Here is a 27,136-nt window from a genome sequence, read left to right as displayed (position 1 = left end):
CCACGTATTTATTAAAAGCAGAATACAAAGTACTTTGGAATTCAAAATACTGCAGTGTTTATCCTTAACAGATTTAATTCTAAAAAAAAGTCAGTCATTTCAAGGGAGGTAATACAAATTTTCGGTAAGAATCCCAACCTGGTTGCAACTGAGTTTATTCAAGCTCTGCGGCCTCCATGTGCTCCTCCAAGGTCCCCACCATCAACAGCTCAAACCGACTGCCTCCCTCATGCCAACTCCTAGCGTTCAAGGTGGTCCCCACTCTGTTCTCTGACCAGGGGGTACGTCGTTTCTTTTGCCTTCTTTTTTTTGATTTACCCTTTGGTAGGACTAGTTCAGCAGGGGCACATGACCTAGTGGCACTGAACATATGCTCATAGAGTTGCTGGGCCTCAGGACACACGTGCAGGAGGCTCTCCGCTGAGGCTGACGTCAGCAGTTGTTGGCAGAGCCCGTGCACCAGGCTCCCGCTGTACAGTCTGCTCAGGGGAGAGAAGAGGGTGTCATTACAGCAGAGGTTCCTGCACTGAGACAACTCACTAATGTGGCTTCAACAGACCCATCAAACACTGTGAGTGCTGCTTCTATAAAATCATTATTAAAGTTACTCAAGAATAATCTGTTTCTTGAAAGAAGGAACTGAATTGTTACAGAGATTACTTCTTGGCTAATGATACTTAGAACTTTTTATCAACAAAGTAAATGATGGATGCTTGCTGGTTCTCCAACTAGCCCAAAGTTGAGCAGGCCTCTTAACGCTTCAAAGACAAGGAGTTAAAAATGCCTCTGATAGGACAAACAGGCAGTCTGTTGAAATATGAGAACATTTAATCGTATCATTTGCGAGGTCATTCATTCACTTGGATTAAAAACCAACTCCACAAATATAAGCTGGAATGAACTGGAAGCCACAGATTTAACATATTAACTTACTGCCAGGGTTGACTGACTGGTACCTTAGCAACTGATGGAGAACCATCATTTACTCAGTGTAAAATCATCATTTAAAGAGCCTTGGTGATGCTGAGATGCAGGAACAACTCTCCTGCTGAAATCATTATTGAGGGAACTGTTTCCGCTGTCTTGTTTTATAGGGATCCGTGGTCACTAGAGAGGATCCAGTCAAGGATGAACAAAATTAGTAAAGGAAAGGAATAAGGAATCCATAGGTCAAACGCCAATCAATCTTATTTGGTAGAGAGGTCTAGGGTGTGGGAATGTAATAGGGGCCGGGCATGCTCAGTGGGCCGGGCCAGCAGGTTTGCGTGGCCACCCCAGGTTGCAGCACCGGTTCAGCACCGGTTCAGCCCGCGGACGCCACGTCGCCCTGTGGCTGCGGCTCGTTCCTGGCAACTTGCGTGTGGAGGCGGCTCCCAAGTAGCCGGCGGGGGGCCTCGGGGCAGCTGAGGCCCTCGTGCTGCTGAGTGTCCAGCTGGCAGGCCTGGCGGGCAGACGTGTGTGTGTGGGGGGCGCCACGCTCAGTACAGGGGGCGGGGTGGGCACGCAGCCCTTAGCCAGGACTGGCAGCCGGGACAGCGGTCCCCCTCCAGCAGCAGTCAACTCGCAGCCGTGCTGGGACAGCGAATGCGATGAGAGGCGGATCACAGCCTTCTCCCTGGCTACTAGGCCCGCTGGCCTTGGGGCCGGTGGGTGAGCAGGGGGAACTGGGGTCCAGTTTGAGGGCCGGCGGGGTCCTGGGCACCTGGCTCCCTCAGTGATGCTGGCTGGGCAAGGTCTGGGGGGCCAGGCCCTGAGGGCGCCGCCAGCTGAGATCTGCCTCTCCCGTTTGGCCTGGGCACTGGCATGAGGACCCAGACTGGGTGCCAGACAAATGAACGCTCCGGGGCAGGGTAACCAGCCCCCGCAGGGACCCCCTCCACTTAGCCAGGGCCTGGACCTAGGAGGGCGAAAGTCGGTCCTTGGGACTTTGAACAGGTAAAATGAAGGGTAATGATGTCACTTCGCTTCTGGGATTTGTTAAGTGTTAAAAGCCACAAGGAGGCATGGAGACAGAATTAAATGCCTCCCTTTCCCTTTCTCTTTAGAACAGAGGATAACATTTGTTTTGTTAGAGGTTTATAGGAACATGGTGACCTGACCTCAAGAACAAAGGATCTGACACCAGGAAGTCTGCAACAACTAACCATGTGCCTCCCTCACCCTTCCTATAAAAGGGCTTTGCTGAAAGCTCTCAGCGAGTTGGGATTTTTAAGGCATGAGCCACCTATCTCCTTCCAGGGCCCTGCAATAAACCTTTCTCTGCTCCAAACTCCAATGTTTTGGTACTGTTTGGCCTCACTGTGCGTCAGACACACAGACTTGAGTTCAGTAACGTTAACAACACTATGTACTGCTAGGAAGCTTTCAACTTGAAATATTTCAAGTCAAACCAGCATATATGATAGGTCTCCGTATAGCACTCATTAATTCAACAAGTATTTGAGTAATGCTAGGCACTGGGGCTACAACAGTAAACAAAACAGGCAAGTCCCAGCACACACCCAGAGCTTATCTTCAAGTGGAGAGACAAAGCACATATGTAATCTCAACTCCATTTTCTAACCATCTCCCTTTTATCTTCCTCACTCACTCCCTTGAATAATATTTCAGTAGGATGATCAGAAAAAGCCTTTATAACGTGATATTTGAATAAAGATCTGAAAGAAATGAGGGAAAGAGCTATACTCTACCAACAACTGCCTCTTATTTTTATATTAATGAACCGATTTTTTTAAATTTGGAAGACTTTAAAAAATCATGGAAACTTTCTTTGGAAATACGGAAGTAATTTAATATTTTAAAAATTTAATATTACAGCTCTTCAGCTCTAACAGTGATCCAAGACCAGTTATATACTAAGTTTGACTGTTTTTAAAAAAACTTCTTTGCGTTAAATGACAACTGAAGTATTTACTTCTACATGCAGCCATCTGCACTAGCTTCCTGGGTGCTTACCGAGTTAGGTCTGGCTCTGGGAGAGGCGTGGACAGCAGTTGGTTGAGGTACAGCCCCATCTGCAGACAGCACTGCCACTGACAGAAGACATGAGCTGTGTCTAAGTCCAGCCTCAGGCCCGGCTGTGCCTTCACTCTCTGCAGCTCTTCATACAGCATCTCAGCACCACCGCCCTGTGGAGCTTCCTCATCTAGATAAAGACACGACCCAAGGGCAGTATTTCCAAAAACACTGTATCACCTTGTAATTTTATCCATATATAAAACTTCAAATTCCATAAAGAAAAAAGTGAATAACCAAAATGCTTTTCTTTTTTGGCTCTTTTCTATTTTCATGTCAATGTAAAAGCCTTTCAATGTATAAACTGAAATATTTATACTGAGATGCCCTTTTAATGACAACCTAACTTTATTCAACCCCAAATTCTTTATCTTTTTCCTTAACATAGTATCTCTTCCGCTAATCTACTACCTGACTTTAAACACATCTGCATCTGAACTCTCCAAACCCTAAATGTATCTCTATGAAAAATCCCCTTCTCTTTACTGTTCTCTTTCACTACATTTCCTTAAAGAAACAGCCGTGTGTTCAAAACACGCTTTAACTTCTGTTTTATGGGAAGAGAATGAGAGTATGACTCATAGAGAATGGGGCAAATCAGCCACTTCCTCAGTGGTGGAGGACAAGCAGCAGCCACCCCAGGAAACCTGCCTGTTCCCGGCTCCACGTGCAGCCTGCCTTCCGGACCAACCTGGAAGGAAGGAAAAGGAGGCCCACCTTTTACCAATGAGCGAGCAGCAAGGCACTGAGCCTGCCTGGGTGTGGGGTCCACATTCCTAGAAGAAAAGAAACAGACCCTTGACATGCCCCTTCTGTTGGACTCAGGTAAAAACTTAATAGACTGGTGCTCTGAGAATTTTCTTAAACTATATTTATGTTCAATGAGAGGAAACACCCTGAACTTGTATCCTAACCAGCAGTGGGCCAGAACTTAACTTGCTGTGCAACAGTCCCTTCTGACAGCTGCTCTCCCACTTTGGGGTGTCCTGGAGTCTGTGCTGGCTCATCCTTTCATGAACTTATTTTAAACAGTAAATGCCAGAGTAGTGCTGTCCAGAACTTTCTGCAGTGATGGGAATGTTCTTCATCTGTGCTGTCCAGTACAGCAGCCTCTAGCCACCTGTGGCTGCTGGGCACTTAGAATGTGGCAAGTGCATTGAGAAGCTGAATTTTAAATTTTAAATAGCCACCTGTGGCTAGTAGCTATCACGTTAGTACTGTTCTAGAGTGTGACAACTATTATACATGTTTGGATAAAGCATTCATAATTTTGTAAAGAGAATAATCCCATTACAGGATTGAAGTGCTCCAATGCATCATTTATTTCACCTGATGTTTAAATAAAGATGAAACTGCCTCAAAGTGTATTTCTCTAATAGAAAGAGAAGTTACCAGTTCTACCATCACAACTCATATACTAATTGAAACTTACAGTGGGGAAAAAAGAAAGTAAAAAAATAAACGACACAAAACAGCACAAGCATGAATGTTTACAGTAATTGTAGGTATTCTTAAGTTTCACCAATGGGCAATTTTACTTAAGTCTCCAGGGGAGGTGCTGCTGCTGCACTGAAGAGAAGGACAAGGAACACGGAGCACAAAATGTACATCACGGTCACGCTTTACAGACTGAGCGTCAGGTGCCACAGGACAGGTGGGTGAGGCAGCATCAGCGCATCTTCACTGCTGTGCCCTTGAGGTCAAGCCCTCCAGCACTGACCTGGTACACGGAGCACTCAGAAAGATCTACAAGGAATGAGTGACATTTTGGTGCCCCACTTCTAAGTTCTGATACAACTGATGGAAGTAAATAATCCGAGAATTTTTGTTTGTTTGTTTAAATGTTTGATTACATGCAAGTAACATGCAAAAATATACTCTTGGGACTTCCAGATACCTACCAGGGCTGTTGATCATGGCATGCAAGGGTCCCATCAGCATCCCCAGCAGTAAGGCCTGCAGATGATGCAGCTTTGCCTTGGCCTCCGTGTGCTGCACCCAGTAGCAGCTGACGGCGATGGGCAACTTCAACGCAGCAGGGATTGGGTCCAGGATGCTCTGTTTCACTTTCAGCGTTTCTAACAGAAGTATCTGCCGTCTAGCCAAGGAGAGCTGAAAATATACACCAAACGTTCTGTAAGTTACTTTGGAGAATGTCTTTCTTCTTCATTCTCTAGGTCGGTTTCTTATCTTCCTATGGAAAAAAATCAGCCACACTCAAAATTAGAACCTTCATAAGGGGCATAATAAATGTGGTGACTGGCTGGACGTGCTGTCTCTTCCCACTGCACAGCCCTTGCTCGCGTCAGTCCATCCCCCATGCAGGCTGTTGGGCATCTGCAGTGTGCATGTCACCTGGGAAGCTTGTTAAAACAATCCTCAGGCCCCACCCCTTAAACTGATTCAGTAAATGAGGGGAGCCCAGGAAGCTGCATTTTAACTCTTCTGCTTTAAGAAACAAAGATCTATACTCAACCCTACCCTCACCTGCCAGTGACTGTTCAAGCCCCCGTCCTCTGTGACACCATCACCAATCACCTCCGGAAGGCAGACTTTAACCACATGCACCCTCTGCAGTATCCCATGCAGCCTTTTGCTTGTCTGGGTCCTGCCTAATGTACCAACCCAGCTGAATGTCTTATTGTCTGTTTTCTCCCACACGGGGATTGTCCCAAGGTGGCCGCTTCTAGTGGCAGGTATATTCCAGCAAATAGGAATATTTAAGGGCTGTCTGCATTGTCCTTGTAATAACATACCACACCAACTTTCACTCCAGGCTTCAAATAAAAGGAAGTAAACAGCTATGAGGGCTTCGGGCTTCTGGTTGACATAATTTTGCCTTAATGAATCTTTTTTCCTTCTTTTTTTTTGTTGATTTTTATGCCATTTTTTTAAAAAACTGAAGTATAGTTGATTTACTATGAATCTTAAGATTTAAGAACCATAAGGGACCTTGCAGGTCACACACTTTTACAGATAAGGAAATTAGGACTATTAAAAGAGCATCTCTGGGCGACTTCACAATCAAACTCTAAGAGGAAAAAAAATAGTTTGTATTACTGGTGTCTGCACACACCTAGAAAAGATTTCCTTCTTAATTTTCTGGAAGGATGAGACAGTCTGGCACATTTCTTGGCACCTAACACCTAGTCAGTAAGTAAGTGTGTTGATAGCTGAAAACAGAGATGTTAACTTGAAGTAAAACACGTTGTAACTGACAAAATAGGTTCATCATCAATGTATGACAACTTTAATATAATGATTTATAGGTACTGGTTTTAATAATTTGATACTGTGATAAAAATTTAAAAATTAGAAATATGCAAAGTGGTTTACAGTACAGTCAATCACCCCTATGGGAAGTAGCATTAACTACTTAAATTTAAATATATTCCTCATAATCTAAACTGATAGAAAGACCTATCATGCAAAGCTAAGAAAATACATGAATTCTTTTCTGACATATGATGCTTAAATTATTGAATTCTCTATCCAAGTTACAAATTCTATTAACCAAGCAGAGTCTGGGCTTTGACTTCAGAGAGGTTCTGCCCTCACTAACTCTGCAGCCTTGAGCGAGTTTCTGAGCTTTTCTACAGTCAGGTCTGATCATCTGTAAAATGGGCACTAGAATGAGTTACACAGATGTTTCATGGAACCCACTAGTCCTTGTTCCCTTCCCCAAGGGGGACTACTCTGCTCACAGCCCTTAAATCTAGTTAGGGTCCATCCCATGTGACAAGTCTGCAGAAGAAGCTGCCTCAGAGGCAGAGGCACCCGGAGAGAGGCTGGGCTTGGCACTGACTTACTCCACAAGAATGATCCCTTCCATCTCTCCTTACGGTTAGCCTCTCACGAGTTAACTTGAATGGTGCTCTGTCCACTGCAAGTGACACAGCCAAAATGGAAACTCTACCCTACCTGGTTACTGTGGGAAATAAATGAGAGATTGTATACATTTTCTATTACAAGAGCTGGCACAGAGCAGATGAAGTATTACTGTCACATCACGTTAAGCATACAAAATGAAGATATTATCACAAAGTCTCCGTACTTGTACCTGCACACCTCTGGAATAATATTTGCACCTGATTCCCTTTAGAAATATCATGGGCTAATTAGAGCTAACAACATTGAGCTAAAATGCAGAACTGAGGGTGCCAAGGGAAAGCCAAATGATGTCACCGCACAGACACTGAACTAAAATCTCACCCCACTTTGAATACAAGTACGTGATGAGAACACTTGTCACCTCCACTGAGCCAGGAGTATAATCCACCTGCTGTACTCATTGACTCAATTGGATTTTCATGTGGGGGAAAAGTGTCCTGACCCCTATGTCACACCACACACACAAACAAATCAATTCTAGATAGCTTTCAGATCTAAGTGTAAAAGGCAAAAATATTTTTCATGACCTTGGAGCAGGCAATAATTTCTTAAGTAGGTCACAAAAGTGACAGGCATAAATAAAATTTTAGATTAGAGTGTATTAAGAACTTTTGTTCAGCAAAACATACTTGAGTGAAAAGACAACCCACAGTACGCTCCCACAATGTTATCTGACAAAGGACCTGTATATAGAAATAAACAAAAACACACGAAAATGGGCAAAAGGCTTTGAATAGAAACTTAACAGAATATGCAAATGGCCAGTGAACACATGCAAAGGTGTTCAAATAACTCATCAGAGAAATGCAAACTAACACCCACCAAATTGGCTAAAATGATGGCAACCATAAGAACAGCTAAAATTGGGTGGAGTAGGACGTGTTCTCACTCCCTCTTGTGAGAGCACCAGAATCACAACTAACTGCTGAACAATCATCGACAGGAAGACACTGGAACTCACCAAAAAAGATACCCCACATCCAAAGACAAAGGAGAGGCCACAATGAGATGGTAGGAGGGGCGAAATCACAATAAAATCAAATCCCATAACTGCTGAGTGGGTGACTCACAGACTGGAGAACTCTTATACCACAGAAGTCCACCCACTGGAGTGAAGGTTCTGAGCCCCACGTCAGGCTTCCCAACCTGGGGGTCTGGCAACGGGAGAAGGAATTCCTAGAGAATCAGACTTTGAAGGCTAGCGGGATTTGATTGCAGGACTTCAATGGGAGAAACAGAGACTCTACTCTTGGAGGGCACACACAAAGTAGTGTGCACATCGGGACCTAGGGGAAGGAGTAGTGACCCCATAGAAGACTAAATCAGACCTACCTGCTAGTGTTGGATGGTCTCCTGCAGAGGTGGGGGATGGCTGTGTCTCATCGTGAGGACAAGGACACTGGCAGCAGAAGTTCTGGGAAGTACTCCTTGGCGTGAGCCCTCCCAGAGTCTGTCATTAGCCCCACCAAAGCGCCCAGGTAGGCTCCAGTGTTGGGTCACCTCTAGCCAAACAACCAACAGGGAGGGAACCCAGCCCCACCCATCAGCAGACAAGCAGATTAAAGTTTTACTGAGCTCTTCACACCTGAGCAACAGCCAGCTCTACTCACCACCAACCAGTCCCTCCCATCAGGAAACTTGCACAAGCCTCACATATAGCCTAATCCACCAGAGGGCAGACAGCAGAAGCAAGAACTACAACCCTGCAGCCTGTGGAACAAAAACCACATTCACAGAAAGATAGACAAGACGAAAAGGCAGAGGGCTATGTACCAGATGAAGGAACAAGATAAAACCCCAGAAAAACAACTAAATGAAGTGGAGATAGGCAACCTTTCAGAAAAAGAATTCAGAATAATGATAGTGAAGATGATCCAGGACCTCGGAAAAAGAATGGAGGCAAAGATTGAGAAGATGCAAGAAATGTTTAACAAAGACCTAGAAGAATTAAAGAACAAACAAACAGAGATGAACAATACAATAAGTGAAATGAAAAACACCCTAGAAGGAATCAATAACAGAATAACTGAGGCAGAAGAACAGATAAGTGACCTAGAAGACAGAATGGTGGAATTCACTGCTGCAGAACAGAATAAAGAAAGAAGAATGAAAAGAAATGAAGACAGCCCAAGAGACCTCTGGGACAACATTAAACGCAACAACATTCATATAATAGGGGTCCCAGAGGAGGAGAGAGAGAGAAAGGACCTTAGAAAATATTTGAAGAGATTATACTAGAAAACTTCCCTAACATGGGAAAGGAAATAGCCACCCAAGTCCAGGAAGTGCAGAGAGTCCCATACAGGATAAACCCAAGAAGAAACACGCCAAGACACATAGTAATCAAATTGGCAAAAATTAAAGACAAAGAAAAATTATTGAAAGCAGCAAGGGAAAAATAACATACAAGGGAACTCCCATAAGGTTAACAGCTGATTTCTTGGCAGAAACTCTACAAGCCAGAAGGGAGTGGTATGATACACTTAAAGTGATGAAAGGGAAGAACCTACAACCAAGATTACTTTACCCGGCAAGGATCTCATTCAGATTCGATGGAGAAATCAAAAGCTTTACAAACAAGCAAAAGCTAAGAGAAATCAGCACCACCAAACCAGCTCTACAACAAATGCTAAAGGAACTTCTCTAAGGGGGAAGCACAAGAGAAGAAAAGGACCTACAAAAACAAACCCAAAACAATTAAGAAAATGGTCATAGGAACATACATATTGATAATTACCTTCAACATGAATGGATTAAATGCTCCAACCAAAAGACACAGGCTCGTTGAATGGATACAAAAGCAAGACCCACTTCAGACCTAGGGACACATATAGACTGAAAGTGAGGGGAGGGAAAAAGATACTCCATGCAAATGGAAATCAAAAGAAAGCTTGAGGAGCAATACTCATATCAGATAAAATAGACTTTAAAATAAAGAATGTTACAAAAGACAAGGAAGGACACTACATAATGATCAAGGGATCAATCCAAGAAAATACAACAATTATAAATATATACGCACCCAACACAGGAGCACCTCAATACATAAGGCAACTGCTAACAGCTATAAAATAGGAAATAGACAGTAACACAATAATAGTGGGGGACTTTAACGCCTCTCTTACACCAATGGCCAGATCATCCAAACAGAAAATTAATAAGGAAACACAAACTTTAAATGACACAATAGACCAGATAGATTTAATTGATATTTATAGGACATTCCATCCAAAAACAGCAGATTACGCTTTCTTCTCAAGTGCACACGGAACATTCTCCAGGATAGATCACATCTTGGGTCACAAATCAAGCCTCAGTAAATTTAAGAAAATTGAAATCATATCAAGCATCTTTTCTGACCACAACGGTATGAGATTAGAAATCAATTACTGGGAAAAAAACGTAAAAAACACAAACCCATGGAGGCTAAACAATAACCAACTAAATAACCAAGAGAACACTGAAAAAATCAAAGAGGAAATCAAAATATACCTAGAGAAAAGTGACAATGAAAACACGACGATCCAAAACCTATAGGATACAGCAAAGCAGTTCTAAGAGGGAAGTTTATAGCTATACAAGCCTACCTCAAGAAACAAAAAAATCTCAAATAGACAATCTAACCTTACACCTAAAGGAACTAGAGAAAGAAGAACAAACAAAACACAAAGTTAGTAGAAGCAAAGAAATCATAAAGATCAGGGCAGAAATAAATGAAACAGAAACAAAGAAAACAATAGCAAAGATCAATAAAACTAAAAGCTGGTTCTTTGAGAAGATAAATAAAATTGATAAACCATTAACCAGACTCATCAAGAGGGAGATGACTCAAATCAATAAAATTAGAAAAGAAAAAGAAGTTACAACAGACATGACAGAACTACAAAGCATCCTAAGAGACTACTACAAGCAACTCTATGCCAATAAAATGGACAACCTGGAAGAAATGGACAAATTTTTAGGAAGGTATAACCTTCCAAGACTGAACCAGGAAGAAACAGAAAATATGAATAAACCAATCACAAGTAATGAAATTGAAACTGTGATTAAAAATCTTCCAACAAACAGAAGGCCAGGACCAGATGGCTTCACAGGTGAATTCTATCAAACATTTAGAGAAGAGATAACACCCATCCTTCTCAAACTCTTCCAAAAATTTGCAGAGGAAGGAACACTCCCAAACTCATTCTATGAGGCCACCATCACACTGATACCAAAACCAGACAAAGATACCGCAAAAAAAGAAAATTACAGACCAATATCACTGATGAATATAGATTCAAAAATCCTCAAGAAAATACTAGGAAACAGAAACCAACAACACATTAAAAGGATCATACACCATGATCAAGTGGGATTTATCCCAGGGATGCAAGGATTCTTCAATATATGCTAATCAATCAATGTGATACACCATATTAACAAATTGAAGAAGAAAAAACATATGATCATCTCAGTAGATGCAGAAAAATCATTCAACAAAATTCAACACCCATGTATGATAAAAACTCTCCAGGGAATGGGCATAGAGGGAACCTACCTCAACATAATAAAGGCCATATATGACAAACCCACAGCAAACATCATTCTCAATGGTGAAAACCTGAAAGCATTTTGTCTAAGATCAGGAACAAGACAAGGATGTCCACTCTCACCACTATTATTCAACATAGTTTTGGAAGTCCTAGCCACAGCAGTAAGAGAAGAAAAAGAAATAAAAGGAATATAAATTGGAAAAGAAGAAGTAAAACTGTCACTGTTTGCAGATGACATGATACTATATATAGAGAATCCTAAAGATGCCACCAAAAAACTACTACAGCTAATCAATGAATTTGATAAAGTTGCAGGACACAAAATTAATGCACAGACATCTCTTGCATTCCTATACACTAATGATGAAAAATCTGAGAGAGAAATTAAGGAAACACTCCATTTACGACTGCAACAAAAAGAATAAAATACCTAAGAATAAACCTACCTAGGGAAACAAAAGACCTGTATGCAGAAAACTATAAGACACTAATGAAAGAAATTAAAGATGATACAAACAGATGGAGAGATATACCATGTTCTTAGATTGGAAGAATCAATATTGTGAAAATGACTCTACTACCCAAAGCAATCTATAGATTCAATACAATCCCTATCAAATTACTAATGGCATTTTTTACAGAACTAAAACAAAAAATCTTAAAAGTTGTATGGAGACATAAAAGTCCCTGAATAGTCAAAGCAGTCTTGAGGGAAAAAAAAGGAGCTGGAGGAATCAGACTCCCTGACTTCAGACTATACTACAAAGCTACAGTTATCAAGACAATATGGTACTGAAGCAGAAACAGAAATACAGATCAATGGAACAGGATAGAAAGCCCAGAGATAAACCCATGCACCTATGGTCAACTAATCTATGACAAAGGAGGCAAGGATATACAATGGAGAGAAGACAGCCTCTTCAATAAGTGGTGCTGGGAAAACTGGAAAGTTACATGGAAAAGAATAAAATTAGAACTCTTCTAACACCATACACAAAAATAAACTCAAAATGGATTAGAGACCTAAATGTAAGACCGAACATTATAAAACTCTCAGAGGAAAACATGGGAAGAAAACTCTTTGACATAAATCACAGCAAGATCTTTTTTGATCCACATCCTAGAGTAATGGAAATAAAAACAAAAATAAACAAATGGGACCTAACGAAACTTAAAAGTTTTTGCACAGGAAAGGAAACCATAAACAAGATGAAAAGACAACACTCACCTCAGAATGGAAGAAAATATTTGCAAACGAATCAACGGACAAAGGGTTAATCTCCAAAATGTATAAACAGCTCATGCAGCTCAATATTAAAAAAACAAACAACCCAATCAGAAATGGGCAGAAGACCTAAATAGACATTTCTCCAAAGAAGACATACAGATGACCAAGAAGCACATGAAAAGCTGCTCAACATCACTAAGTATTAGAGAAATGCAAATCAAAACTACAATGAGGAGGGACTTCCGGGAAGATGGCGGAAGAGTAAGACGTGGAGATCACCTTCCTCCCCACAGATACACCAGAAATACATCTACACGTGGAACAACTCCTACAGAACACCTACTGAACGCTGGCAGAAGACCTCAGACCTCCCAAAAGGCAAGAAACCCCCCACGTACCTGGGTAGGGCAAAAGAAAAACGAATAAACAGAGACAAAAGGATAGGGATGGGACCTGCACCAGTGGGAGAGAGCTGTGAAGGAGGAAAGGTTTCCACACACTAGGAAGCCCCTTCGCGGGCAGAGACTGCGGGTGGCGGAGGAGCTTTGGAGCTGCAGAGCACAGCAACAGGGGTGCAGAGGGCAAAGCGGAGAGATTCCTGCACAGAGGATCGGTGCCGACTGGCACTCACCAGCCCGAGAGGCTTGTGTGCTCCCCCGCCGGAGCGGGCGGGACTGGGAGCTGAGGCTTGGGCTTCGGTCGGCAGGGAGAGAACTGGGGTTGGCGGCGTGAACACAGCCTGCAGGGGGTTAGTGCGCCACAACTGGCCGGGAGGGAGTCCGGGGAAAAGTCTGGACCTGCTGAAGAGGCAAGAGACTTTTTCTTTCCTCTTTGTTTCCCGGTGCGCGAGGAGAGGGGATTAAGAAAACAGCTTAAAGGAGATCCAGAGACGGGCGCGAGCCACGGCTAAAAGTGCGGATCCCAGAGACAGACATGAGACATTAAGGCTGCTGCTGCCGCCACCAAGAAGCCTGTGTGCAAGCACAGGTCACTATCCACACCCCCCTTCCGGGGAGCCTGTGCAGCCCGCCACTGCCAGGGTCCTGTGATCCAGGGACAACTCCTGCAGGAGAACACATGGCGCGCCTCAGGCTGGTACAACATCATGCTGGCCTCTGCCGCCGCAGGCTCGCCCTGCACTCCGTGACCCTCCCTACACCCGGCCTGAGTGAACCAGAGCCCCCGAATCAGCGGCTCCTTTAACCCTGTCCTGTCTGAGCAAAGAACAGACGCCCTCCGGGGACCTACACACACAGGTGGGGCCAAATCCAAAGCTGAGCCCCTGGGACCTGTGAGAACAAAGAAGAGAAAGGGGAATATCTCCCAGCAGCCTCAGAAGCAGCAGATTAAAGCTCCACAATCAACTTGATGTACCCTGCATCTGTGGAATACATGAATAGACAACGAATCATCCCAAATTAAGGAGGTGGACTTTGAGAGCAAGATTATTTTTTCCCCTTCTCTTTTTGTGAGTGTGTATGTGTATGCTTCTGTGTGAGATATTGTCTGTATAGCTTTGCTTCCACCATTTGTCCCAGGGTTCTATCCATCCGTTTTTTTGTTTCCTCTTAATAATTATTTTTTTATTTTAATAACTTTATTATATCTTATCTTACTTTATTTTATTTTACTTTATCTTCTTTCTTTTTTTTCCTTCCTTCCCTCCTTCCTCCCTCCCTCCCTCCCTCCCTTTCTTTCTTCTTCTTCTTCCTCCTCCCCTCCTCCCCCTCCTCCTCCTCCTCCTTCTTCTTCTACTACTAATTCTTTCATTCTACCTTTTCTCCCTTTTCTTCTGAGCCATGTGGATGAAAGCCTCTTGGTGCTGCAGCCAGGAATTAGGGCTGGGCCTCTGAGGTGGAAGAGTGAACTTGAGGACACTGGTCCAAAAGAGACCTCCCAGCTGCACATAATATCAAACGGCAAAAATCTCCCAGAGATCTCCATCTCAACACCAGCACCCAGCTTCACTCAACGACCAGCAAGCTACAGTGCTGTACATCCTATGCCAAACAACTAGCAAGACAGGAACACAACCACACCCATTAGCAGAGAGGCTTCCCCAAATCATAATAAGTCGACACCCCAAAACACACCACCAGACGTGGACCTGCCAACCAGAAAGACAAGATCCAGCCTTATCCACCAGAACACAGGCACTAGTCCCCTCCACCAAGAAGCCTACACAACCCACTGAACCAACCTTAGCCACTGGGGACAGACACCAAAAACAACGGGAACTACGAACCTGCAGTCTGCAAAAAGGAGACCCCAAACACAGTAAGATAAGCAAAATGAGAAGACAGAAAAACAAACCCCAGATGAAGGAGCAAGATAAAAACCCACCAGACCTAACAAATGAAGAGGAAATAGGCAGTCTACCTGAAAAAGAAGTCAGAATAATGATAGTAAAGGTCATCCAAAATCTTGGAAATAGAATAGAGAAAATGCAAGAAACATTTAACAAGGACCTAGAAAAACTAAAGATGAAACAAACACGATGAACAACACAATAAATGAAATGAAAAATACTCTAGATGGGATCAATAGCAGAATTACTGAAACAGAAGAATGGATAAGTGACCTGGAAGATAAAAGAGTGGAAATAACTACTGCAGAGCAGAATAAAGAAAAAAGAATGAAAAGAACTGAGGACAGTCTCAGAGACCCCTGGGACAACATTAAATGCACCAACATTCGAATTATAGAGGTCCCAGAAGAAGAAGAGAAAAAGAAAGGGACTGAGAAAATATTTGAAGAGATTATAGTTGAAAACTTCCCTAATATGGGAAAAGAAATAGTTAATCAAGTCCAGGAAGCACAGAAAGTCCCATACAGGATAAATCCAAGGAGAAACACGCCAAGACACATACTAATCAAACTGTCAAAAATTAAATACAAAGAAAACATATTAAAAGCAGCAAGGGAAAAACAACAAATAACACACAAGGGAATCCCCATAAGGTTAACAGCTGATCTTTCAGCAGAAACTCTGCAAGCCAGAAGGGACTGGCAGAACATATTTAAAGTGATGAAGGAGAAAAACCTGCAACCAAGATTACTCTACCCAGCAAGGATCTCATTCAGATTTGATGGAGAAATTAAAATCTTTACAGACAAGCAAAAGCTGAGAGAGTTCAGCACCACCAAACCAGCTCTACAACAACTGCTAAAGGAACTTCTCTAGGCAAGAAACACAAGAGAAGGAAAAGACCTACAATAACGAACCCAAAACAAGTAAGAAAATGGGAATAGGAACATACATATCGATAATTACCTTAAATGTAAATGGACTAAGTGCTCCAACCAAAAGACACAGATTGGCTGAATGGATACAAAAACAAGACCCATATATTTGCTTTCTACAAGAGACCCACTTCAGACCTAGAGACACATACAGACTGAAAGTAAGGGGATGAAAACGATAATTCATGCAAATGGAAACCAAAAGAAAGCTGGAGTAGCAATTCTCATATCAGACAAAATAGACTTTAAAATAAAGAGTATTAGAAGAGACAGAGAAGGACACTACATAATGATCAAGGGATCGATCCAAGAAGAAGACATAACAATTGTAAATATTTATGCACCCAACATAGGAGCACCTCAATATATAAGGCAAATACTAACAGCCATAAAAGGGGAAATCAACAGTAACACATTCATAGTAGGGGACTTTAACACCCCACTTTCACCAATGGACAGATCACCCAAAATGAAAATAAGTAAGGAAACACAAGCTTTAAATGATACATTAAACAAGATGGACTTAATTGATATATATAGGACATTCCATGCAAAAACAACAGAATACACATTTTTCTCTAGTGTTCATGGAACATTCTCCAGGATAGATCATATCTTGGGTCACAAATCAAGCCTTGGTAAATTTAAGAAAATTGAAATTGTATCAAGTATCTTTTCCGACCACAACGCTATGAGACTAGATATCAATTACAGGAAAAAATACAAACACATGGAGGCTAAACAATACACTACTTAATAACGAAGTGATCTCTGAAGAAATCAAAGAGGAAATAAAAATTACCCAGAAACAAATGACAATGGAGACACGACGACCCAAAATCTATGGGATGCGCCAAAAGCAGTTCTAAGAGGGAAGTTTATAGCAATACAATCCTATCTTAAGATACCAGAAACATCTCGAATAAACAACCTAACCTTGCACCTAAAGCAATAAGAGAAAGAAGAACAAAAAAACCCCAAAGTTAGCAGAAGGAAAAATCATAAAAATCAGATCAGAAATAAATGAAGAAGAAATGAAGGAAACGATAGCAAAGATCAATAAAACTAAAAGCTGGTTCTTTGAGAAGATAAACAAAATTGATAAAACATTAGTCAGACTCATCAAGAAAAAAAGGGAGAAGACTCAAATCAACAGAATTAGAAATGCAAAAGGAGAAGTAACAACTGACACTGCAGAAATACAAAAGATCATGAGAGATTACTACAAGCAACTCTATGCCAATAAAATGGACAAACTGGAAGAAATGGACAAATTCTTAGAAAGGTACAACCTGCCAAGAATGTATCAGGAAGAAATAGAAAATATGAACAGACCAATCACAAGCACTGAAATTGAAAATGTGATTAAAAGTCTTCCAACAAACAAACGTCCAGGACCAGTTGACTTCACAGGCGAATTCTATCAAATATTTAGAGAAGAGCTAACACCTATCCTTCTCAAACTCTTCCAAAATATAGCAGAGGGAAGAACACTCCCAAATTCATTCTATGAGGCCACCATCACCCTGATACCAAAACCAGACAAAGATGTCACAAAGAACACTACAGGCCGATATCACTGATGAACAAAGATGCAAAAATCCTCAACAAAATACTGGCAAACAGAATCCAACAGCACATTAAACGGATTATACACCATGATCAAGTGGGGTTTATTCCAGGAATGCAAGGATTCTTCAATATATGCAAATCAATGAATGTGATACACCATATTAACAAATTGAAGGAGAAAAACTATATGATCATCTCAATAGATGCAGAAAAAGCTTTTGACAAAATTCAACACCCATTTATGATAAAAAACCCTGCAGAAAGTAGGCATAGAGGGAACTTTCCTCAACATAATAAAAGCCATGTATCACAAACCCACAGCCAACATCGTCCTCAATGGTGAAAAACTGAAAGCATTTCCACTAAGATCAGGAACAAGACAAGGTTGCCCACTCTCACCACTCTTATTCAACATAGTTTTGGAAGTTTTAGTCACAGCAATCAGAGAAGAAAAGGAAGTAAAAGGAATCCAAATTGGAAAAGAAGAAGTAAAGCTGTCACTATCTGCAGATGACATGATACTATACATAGAGAATCCTAAAGATGCTACCAGAAAACTACTAGAGCTAATCAATGAATTTGGTAAAGTAGCAGGATACAAAATTAATGCACAGACATCTCTGGCATTCCTATACACTAATGATGAAAAATCTGAAAGTGAAATCAAGAAAACACTCCCATTTACCACTGCAACAAAAAGAATAAGATATCTAGGAATAAACCTACCTAAGGAGACAAAAGACCTGTATGCAGAAAATTATAAGACACTGATGAAAGAAATTAAAGATGATACAAATAGATGGAGAGGTATACCATGTTCTTGGATTGGAAGAATCAACATTGTGAAAATGACTCTACTACCCAAAGCAATGTACAGATTCAATGCAATCCCTATGAAACTACCACTGGCATTTTTCACAGAACTAGAACAAAAAATTTCACAATTTGTATGGAAACACAAAAGACCCTGAATAGCCAAAGCAATCTTGAGAACGAAAAACGGAGCTGGAGGAATCAGGCTTCTTGACTTCAGACTATACTACAAAGCTACAGTAATCAAGGCAGTATGGTACTGGCACAAAAACAGAAATATAAATCAATGGAACAGGATAGAAAGCCCAGAGATAAACCCACGCACATATGGTCACCTTATCTTTGATAAAGGAGGCAGCAATGTACAGTGGAGAAAGGACAGCCTCTTCAATAAGTGGTGCTGGGAAAATTGGACAGCTACATGGAAAAGTGAGATTAGATCACTCCCTAACACCATAGACAAAAATAAGCTCAAAATGGATTAAAGACCTAAATGTAAGGCAAGAAACTATCAAACTCTTAGAGGAAAACATAGGCAGGACACTCTATGGCATAAATCACAGCAAGGTCCTTTTTGACCCACCTCCTAGAGAAATGGAAATAAAAACAAAAATAAACAAATGGGACCCAATGAAACGTCAAAGCTTTTGCACAGCAAAGGAAAGCATAAACAAGACGAAGAGACAACCCTCAGAATGGGAGAAAATATTTGCAAATGAAGCAACTGACAAAGGATTAATCTCCATAATTTGTAAGCAGCTCATGCAGCTTAATAACAAAAAACCAAAAGACCTAAATAGACATTTCTCCAAAGAAGATTTACAGACTGCCAAAAAAACACATGAAAGAATGCTCAACATCACTAATCATTAGAGAAATGCAAATCAAAACTACAATGAGATATCATCTCACACCAGTCAGAATGGCCATCATCAAAAAATCTAGAAACAATAAATGCTGGAGAGGGTGTGGAGGAAAGCAAACCCTCTTGCACTGTTGGTGGGAATGTAAATTGATACAGCCACTATGGAGAACAGTATGGAGGTTCCTTAAAAAACTACAAATAGAACTACCATATGACCCAGCAATCCCACTACTGGGCATATACCCTGAGAAAACCATAATTCAAAAAGAGTCATGTACCAAAATGTTCATTGCAGCTCTATTTACAATAGCCCGGAGATGGAAACAACCTAAGTGTCCATCATTGGATGAATGGATAAAGAACATGTAGCACATATATACAACGGAATATTACTGAGCCACAAAAACAAACGAAATTGAGCTATTTGTAATGAGGTGGATAGACCTAGAGTCTGTCACACAGAGTGAAGTAAGTCAGAAAGAGAGAGACAAATACCGTATGCTAACACATATATATGGAATTTAAGGGGAAAAAAATGTCATGAAGAACCTAGGGGTAAAACAGGAATAAAGACATAGACCTACTAGAGAATGGACTTGAGGATATGGGGAGGGGGAATGGTAAGCTGTGACAAAGCGAGAGAGAGGCATGGACATATGTACACTACCAAACGTAAGGTAGATAGCTAGTGGGAAGCAGCCGCATAGCACACGGAGATCAGCTCGGTGCTTTATGACCGCCTGGAGGGGTGGGATAGGGAGGGTGGGAGGGAGGGAGACGCAAGCGGGAAGAGATATGGGAACATATGTATATATATAACTGATTCATTTTGCTGTGAAGCAGAAACTAACACACCATTGTAAAGTAATTATACTCCAATAAAGATGTTAAAAAAAAACAAAAACAAAAAAAACAAACAAAAAACTACAATGAGGTATCACCTCACACCAGTTAGAATGGGCATCACCAGAAAATCTACAAACAACAAATGCTGGAGAGGGTGTGGAGAAAAGGGAACTCCGTTGCACTGTTGGTGGGATGTAAATTGATACTGTCACTATGGAGAACAGTATGGAGGTTCCTTAAAAAAGTAAAAATAGAATTACCATATGACCCAGGAATCCCACTACTGGGCATATATCCAGAGAAAACCATAATTCAAAAAGACACATGCACCCCAATGTTCACTTTAGCACTATTTACAATAGCCAGGTCATGGAAGCAACCTAAATGCCCATCAACAGATGAATGGATAAAGTAGATGTGGTATATATATACTATGGAATATTACTCAGCCATAAAACCAAATGAAATTGGGTCATCTGTAGAGATGTGGATGAATCTAGAGACTGTCTTACAGAGTGAAGTAAGTCAGAAAGAGAAAAACAAATATCGTATATTAACGCATATATGTGGAACCTAGGAAAATGGTACAGATGAACTGGTTTGCAGGGCAGAAATTAAGACACAGATGTAGAGAACGTATGGACACCAAGTGGGGAAAGTGGTCGGGGGGTGGTGGTGGTGTATGTATTGGGCAATTGGGATTGACATATATACACTAATATGTATAAAATGGATAACTAATAAGAACCTGCCGTATAAAAAAATAAATAAAATAAAATAAAATTCAAAAAAAAGAATAAAGCTAACAAAAATCTGTTTAAATAATAAAAAAACAGAACAGCTAAAATTTTTTAAAAGGATAGAAGATTCCAAGTAAGGGCAAGGGTATAAAGTAAGAAGAACTCTCATAAACTGCTGGTTGGAATATTTATTGGTAAAAACCACTGTGCACTTGGCAATGTGTCTTCTAAGCTGAACATACGTGTGTCTTATGTCCCAGCAACTTCACTCCTAGTTATATGTGCAACAGAAATGTGACCGTAGTTTTACTAAATGCTGTGCACTCGGATGTTCATAACACTATTCATAATAGCCCAAACTGCAAACTGCACAAATGCCCATCAGCTATAAAATCAACAATCAATTGTGGTACAGTCCCACAGGTAAAAATACACCAACAATGAGAAATGAAAGATCTACAACTATGCACAGTGATATGAATAAATCTCATGAACACCATGTTGAATAAAAGAAGCCAGACGATTTATAAAGTGTAAAAACAAAGTATTCAAGGTTGTTAGAGATCAGAACAGTGAGTACAAGGGGTAAGGGAGGGAGTGACTGTAACCACACTGGGGAAAGCAGGGGTGCTGATAATGAATCTTCATCTGGGTGCCCTTTACATGGAACTACTGAGCTGGTTCGAATTCATCAAGGTGTAAATTATCTGTGCACTTTGCTATGTGTACACACTGAGGGAAGGATGAAGGGCAGAGAGGCAAAGGAAATGTTTAGGGCTGATGGATACATTCATTATCTTAACTGTAGGATGGATTCATGGACGTAAATGTACATCAAAACTCATCAGAGTATGCACATTAAAGACACTTCTCAATAAAGCCATAAAAAAAGTAAAATAAAAAGCCCTCCAACATAGCACCATTTATGTTGTGAGGAGAAATGTAATTTCAGCAAAACCTCCTTCAGAATGTTGCTGTTGGAGGGTGGAGGCAATGAGAAGTGCCCACCAAACTGAGAGGGCATGCTGAGACTGAAAAACGAGGCAGGCGGCTCCATGTAGTCACTGGACCAGTTTATCAGCGGGTAACATAGTCAGGGTGGGATCGGGATCTGGTGGACAACGATTAATCGGAAGCATGTGCAACTGTGCTGCGCACGGCTGCAGGTCCACTGGGACAATTTATAGTTAACCTTTGGTGGTGGGGTGTTTGGAAACAGGGCGTGCATTCCTAAGTCAAGATTCATGAATGGGTAGCTAGCCGGTCTCAGGGGCGCAGTGAGTACGTCAGAAAAGGTTTTCATTGTTTGGGGACTAACAGAGCATAGAAGCCACCTGGTCCTAATGATTATTAAACAGTCTCTATTAACCACAAAGCCCTTGATGCAGAGGAGTGACTGATGGCACAGTACAGTCCTGGGTAGGGTCAGTGAAAGGATAGGAAGAGCGGTAAGGGCTCGGGACAGCGTCAGTTGTGCTAACAGCCACACTGTTGCTAATTTCAATTTTTCTGGTGTGGGTAAAGTTTTAATAAATGCCTTGTTTGGAATATGACCTATGCTCAACTCTCCAGTTCTTTAAACCTGGAAACATGATAAAGTTAGTCAGCTGTGCTACTTAGCATGATAAGAATGACTCTTGTAAAACTGTATCTAGACTTACACAATAAATGAACTGTACAAACCAGATGGGGACGCCCCATCTTGGGGCTTCCCTGAGTGCAGTGACTTGTAATCAGGCATGTCCCTTGCAGGGACCTCAGAAGCTATGTCTATGGAATTGTTACAAAAAAGATTAGATCCCGTGGGGAAGGAGGCCAGTGGGACTTTTTCCTTCTTTAATTGAGATATAATTTCCATGTCATAAAATTCACCCTTTTAAAGTAGTTTTAGTTTCTTTATAAGCCTGTGCAACCATCTCTAATTCCAGAACATTTCATCACCCCAGAAAGAAACCTGTTCCTAATAGCAGTCATTCCCCATTGCCAAGGAGGCTCCTGGACCCAATGATGTGAATCTTGTTCCTCCTGCCTGAGCTGTCACCAATGGGGAGGCTAAAAGGGCTAGTTCCTGGTCACCTGTGTGGGCATTCTGGGCTGCATAACTCTTGGCTGGGGGTGCTGTCCTGTCAACTGTAAGATGTTTAGCAACATACTTGGCTTCTCCTGACTATATGCCAGTAGCAACAGCCACCCCTCCCCAAGTATTGCCAATCAAAAGTGTCTCCAGATACTGCCAAGTGTCTCCTGGGTGGCAAAATCACCCCCAGGAGAATCAATGGTGTAGACCGTTGGGAGGACTCCCGCTCCTGATTCAAAGCTTCACGGAGGCTGTTATGCGGCCCTATATCCCGGAGCAGACTGGCACCCTGAGTGGCCTAAGAGAGTCTCCTGAGTCTGAATATTGAGTTGGATCCAAAACCCCCCCGGGACTTCCCTGGTGGCGCAGTGGTTAAGAATCTGCCTGCCAATGCAGGGGACACAGGTTCAATCCCTGGGCCGGGAAGATCCCACATGACACAGAGCAACTAAGCCCGTGCGCCACAACTACTGAGCCTGCACTCTAGAGCCCTTGAGCTACAACTACTGAGCCCACGTGCCACAACTACTGTGCGGGTGCAGCACAACTACTGAAGCCCGCGCGCCTAAAGCCCATGCTGTGCAACAAGAGAAGCCACTGCAATGTGAAGCCCATGCACTGCAGTGAAGAGTAGCCCCCGCTCGCTGCAACTAGAGAAAGCCTGTGTGCAGCAACAAAGATGCAACGTAGCCAAAAATAAATAAATTTAAAAACAAAAACAAAAAAACCCCCCAATAACCATTGCAATTGGAATTGTGAGTTTATCTGCATTTAATTTGTAAATTTAATTGTGTTTGTATAAGCAGCTTCACATCTATTTGTAATTTTTAATATATTTATGTAATATTATTAAAAAAAACTAAATAAACACTGGGATCCATGAGAATTTCTTTTACCTTGAAAAGGGGGTTGATCTGTTACTCAGGTTTAATCAACACTGAGTTAGGCTAAGAGTCAAGTTTTCAGTATCAGACTAAGCAAATCAACATGATGCCATAAATCTCAAGTCTAAAAAAAAGTCCTCATCAATAAAAATGAAAAATTAGGCCTAAGCATCAGTATTAATCCTGTTAATTGCAATCCAATGCAGTCTGAGATGTTAGTTGTGCCTTTGGTCAAGGCCTAAAGGCAAGCTTTCTTTTTTCTGTAGCTCAAAATTTTTTTCCCTTTCCTTTATTTTTAGTCACTAACCCCATTCTACTGATAGCTAGTTAACAACAAGAGTAGTAGTAATAACCGCAAAGATTAACACATGCTACTGAAGTACAGTGGAAATGGCAGATTTGGAGCGAAAAGATGTAGGTTTGAGTCGTAGCACGGATAATTCCCTGGCTAAGGATTTAGCTGAGTCTTAGTTTTCTCAGCTATGAAATAGGGGCAATATAGCAACCAACCTCAGTTTGTTATGTTAAGAGAGATAATACACATGAAAGCACTTTGTAACCTGTAAAATGCTTTACAGAAATTGCAGTGGTATTACAAATACTTACCTCAGTCAATTTGCTTAAGTCAGAATGATCCTTGGGCAGTTCTACTGCACCAACAATTGATGTTTTGATATTTTTATTAATCCTTTCCACTTCGCTGAAAGCTGGCGGCTGAGGAGGCAGCGCATCCCAGGCCACATTTCCCGGATGTGGAGGAGTATTCACAAGGAGCCCATAGATGACTTGCCGGATGGGCAGAGAGATTCTGTGGGCGTTTGGTCGCTGCATGTTTTCTACCTGTGTGTGGAGAATGGTCCGTCTCAGCACCAGAGCATCGCTGATGAAAGGGGACAGCTGGCCTCTGGCCAAGGCCGCGAGCACCCAAGGCGGTAAACCCGGATTCCAGGTGTCTGGGCAGGCGTAAGTACCATGCTGGAAGAAGTCCTGCAGCCTCCCCTGGGACTGCAGGTACTCCCCCATGGAGCCACAGAGAAGCTTCTTCACGGTTCCTCGACTCTTTCTGGGGAGATGTTTCAGAACGTTGTCTAACGCTTCGGTAGGGTCAGCAAAACGAGACAACCAATTCAGAAGTCCCAGCACCCGGTGGTGTCTCCTCCCCTTAGAACTGGGAGCCCCAAGAGGAAGACATACTTTACTTAAGAACGTCTCCACGACGGGCAGATTAACGTGGTCATTTCCACACAGCACCGCGAAGAGAGGCAGCAGAACTTTGTTCATATTGCCGAAGTGACAGCAGAGTGCATCAAGGGAAAAGCACTTGGCAGGGATATAGCAGTCTCGTGTGCCCTTGATAGTGTTCATGTTTCTCCACTGAAAGCTATTCAATGGGCAAAACCCACTTTTCAGGTCAAAAATGCAAAAGTCACTATCAGACGATAACACGGGGCAATTCCAGTGATTAGCAAGGGTCATAATGTCCCGATCTGCTTCCGAAAAGCACTGGACAAAACGTACCCGCAGCTTGATCAGAACCTGTATGAATACTTCCCGGATGAGTAAGGGACACACATACCCACCCCCGCCAACAGAAAGGGAATGGGCCATCTGGATCTTCTCCCTAGCTCGATCCTTTAAAGTGTTAAGCTTTTTATCTGAAATGTCACATCCTCCATCTAAAACAACATATGGGCAGATTTTACAAGCAAAAAGTGATTCAAAGAATTTTTCTACAACATCTGTAAAAGAATCATAGTCCCCTCCATACCGGAGCTCCAAGTTTGAACTGAAGCAAAGCCGGTGGAAGAGGGCATAGCCGTCGATGATAATTTTTGTGTCTCGCAACTTCAAATCTGTGAAGAACTCATTAATATGATCTTCCACAAAACTCATTAGTCCTCGGATACCCATGACTGTCTGAAGAATTGCCTGTTTAAAACAAGAGAACACACTTTTAATTGATGTTACTTATGGGGGACCAAGCTACTGTTTCTAGCACCATCAGATCAACAGCAAATGTTGTGAAGAGCTCTTTAAATAGAACACATTAGGTGTCAACATCTTAGTCCTTACCTAGATTCTCAGGCAATACCACCTAGCTGAGTGCTTTTTCATTCTCTCTCGCTTTCCCCATATGTTACAAGGCACAAACTCAATGGCTTCATGGAGTCTGCTCTTTGGACAGGGACGGAGGCTGCTGACGTACAGAACTTCTGCGGACTTTGATACTGAGACAGTCACCATCCTACAACACAGAATATTTGTTTTGTGGGGTCAGCGTAAAAGATCCTAAGCTATAAAAATGATAACCTCAATAACATAATTAATAGATCAGAAAGCATTAGGCTTCAGTTAACTAAAGTGTGTAGGGTCAATGATATGGATCCAGTTTTTCTATTTTGATTATCAGAGTCTGGGAATTTCTTTGAGGCCTTGGCTTATGGGCCTGTCTTAATTAGCACAGCTCCGAGTTTCAAGCCTGGAGGAACTTAACTCTCCAGTTTCACGCTAACCAGAGGTTCTTCTCATCTGTCTTGGCATATACGTCCCAGGAACTGAAGATATCCTTCCCCCAACTGGCTAAGTCACAGGATAAGTATTACTGGTTTCTCCTTTGGCCTCAGGCTCCAATATGGCTCAGCATGGCACAGTTACTGATCCTGTCTTTATTTAAAATCGTGAGGTTTTGTCAAGCATGTATATTTTTTGCATTAGTTTTGAGTTTTTTTAAAGATATTGTGTTAAAATTTATTTATCTTGATCAGAGTTTTTGGGCTTCCCCTTGCATTTAGTACCCAACTCACTTCACCCCAGGCTTGGCCCTGTCTCAGTACCTTACCCTGTAGGGTACCTACTTCTCTCAAGTCTGTCTTGTACAGCAAATGTGAGCAGAGACCGCGTCAACTCAGCCGAAGCTAGTTACAGAAGATGTTCAACAAATGCGCGCTAGACAGGAGGAAGCCGCGCAAAACGTTTGCTCCAAGTCCTCAAATACAGGCCTTCAAACCGCGCCCCCCGGGCCCGCAGCAGCAGCGCCCACCTGCTCCGTCCTCCCAGAAGACCAGCCTCTCCACCACAAGCCAGCAGGAGCCGGGGGATTCCAGGAGCTCCCGGCACGTGATCCCGACCTCCCGAGCGGAGCCGGAAGTCTCCGCGTATGACGTCACGGGGAGCCCGATTCCAGGAAGCTAGCGGCGCCGACTTCGCGGAGAGGTGAGGTGCCCCCGGGCCTGCCGCAAGGTCGCCCAGGAAGGCTGGAAAGCACGCTCCGAATGGCTGCTCTTAGGTTAGGGCAGCGAGGCCTGCTGGGCCGGCCTCCTTTTCCCCGCCCACCTTGGTCAGCGTACACTTCCGCTTCCGTGACCCGCTAAGGGCCACCTCCCCGACTTCCCGGCGTGCCCCGCGCCGTCTCCCTGGCAACGGCGCC

The 27,136-nt window shown here is 42.3% G+C and overlaps 1 protein-coding gene across 5 annotated transcripts; it reads right to left on the bottom strand.

Moving 5' to 3' along the window:
- On the bottom strand, positions 1-27,028 carry ASTE1 (asteroid homolog 1). 5 transcript variants are annotated; one of them, XM_060011477.1, is made up of 7 exons: positions 26,750-27,023; positions 25,783-25,954; positions 24,904-25,638; positions 24,316-24,549; positions 4,917-5,127; positions 2,956-3,145; positions 1-479 (listed from the first exon to the last, which is right to left on the bottom strand). In XM_060011477.1, exons 3-7 carry the CDS (start codon positions 25,618-25,620, stop codon positions 155-157), a joined length of 1,677 nt encoding a protein of 558 aa, XP_059867460.1. In that variant the 5' UTR covers positions 25,621-25,638; positions 25,783-25,954; positions 26,750-27,023; the 3' UTR covers positions 1-154. The 5 variants fall into 5 exon arrangements, 4 of the variants coding, with proteins under 4 accessions (XP_059867460.1, XP_059867457.1, XP_059867458.1 ...); XR_009519337.1 differs by adding an exon at positions 957-1,107 and having other exon boundaries at positions 408-479; positions 24,316-25,638; positions 26,750-27,028; XM_060011474.1 differs by having other exon boundaries at positions 24,316-25,638.
- Positions 27,029-27,136: the final 108 nt, after the last annotated feature.

Source organism: Delphinus delphis, chromosome 4 (assembly GCF_949987515.2).
Source record: "Delphinus delphis chromosome 4, mDelDel1.2, whole genome shotgun sequence".
NCBI lineage: Eukaryota > Metazoa > Chordata > Mammalia > Artiodactyla > Delphinidae > Delphinus > Delphinus delphis.
This window is presented reverse-complemented; position numbering and strand designations above follow the sequence as displayed.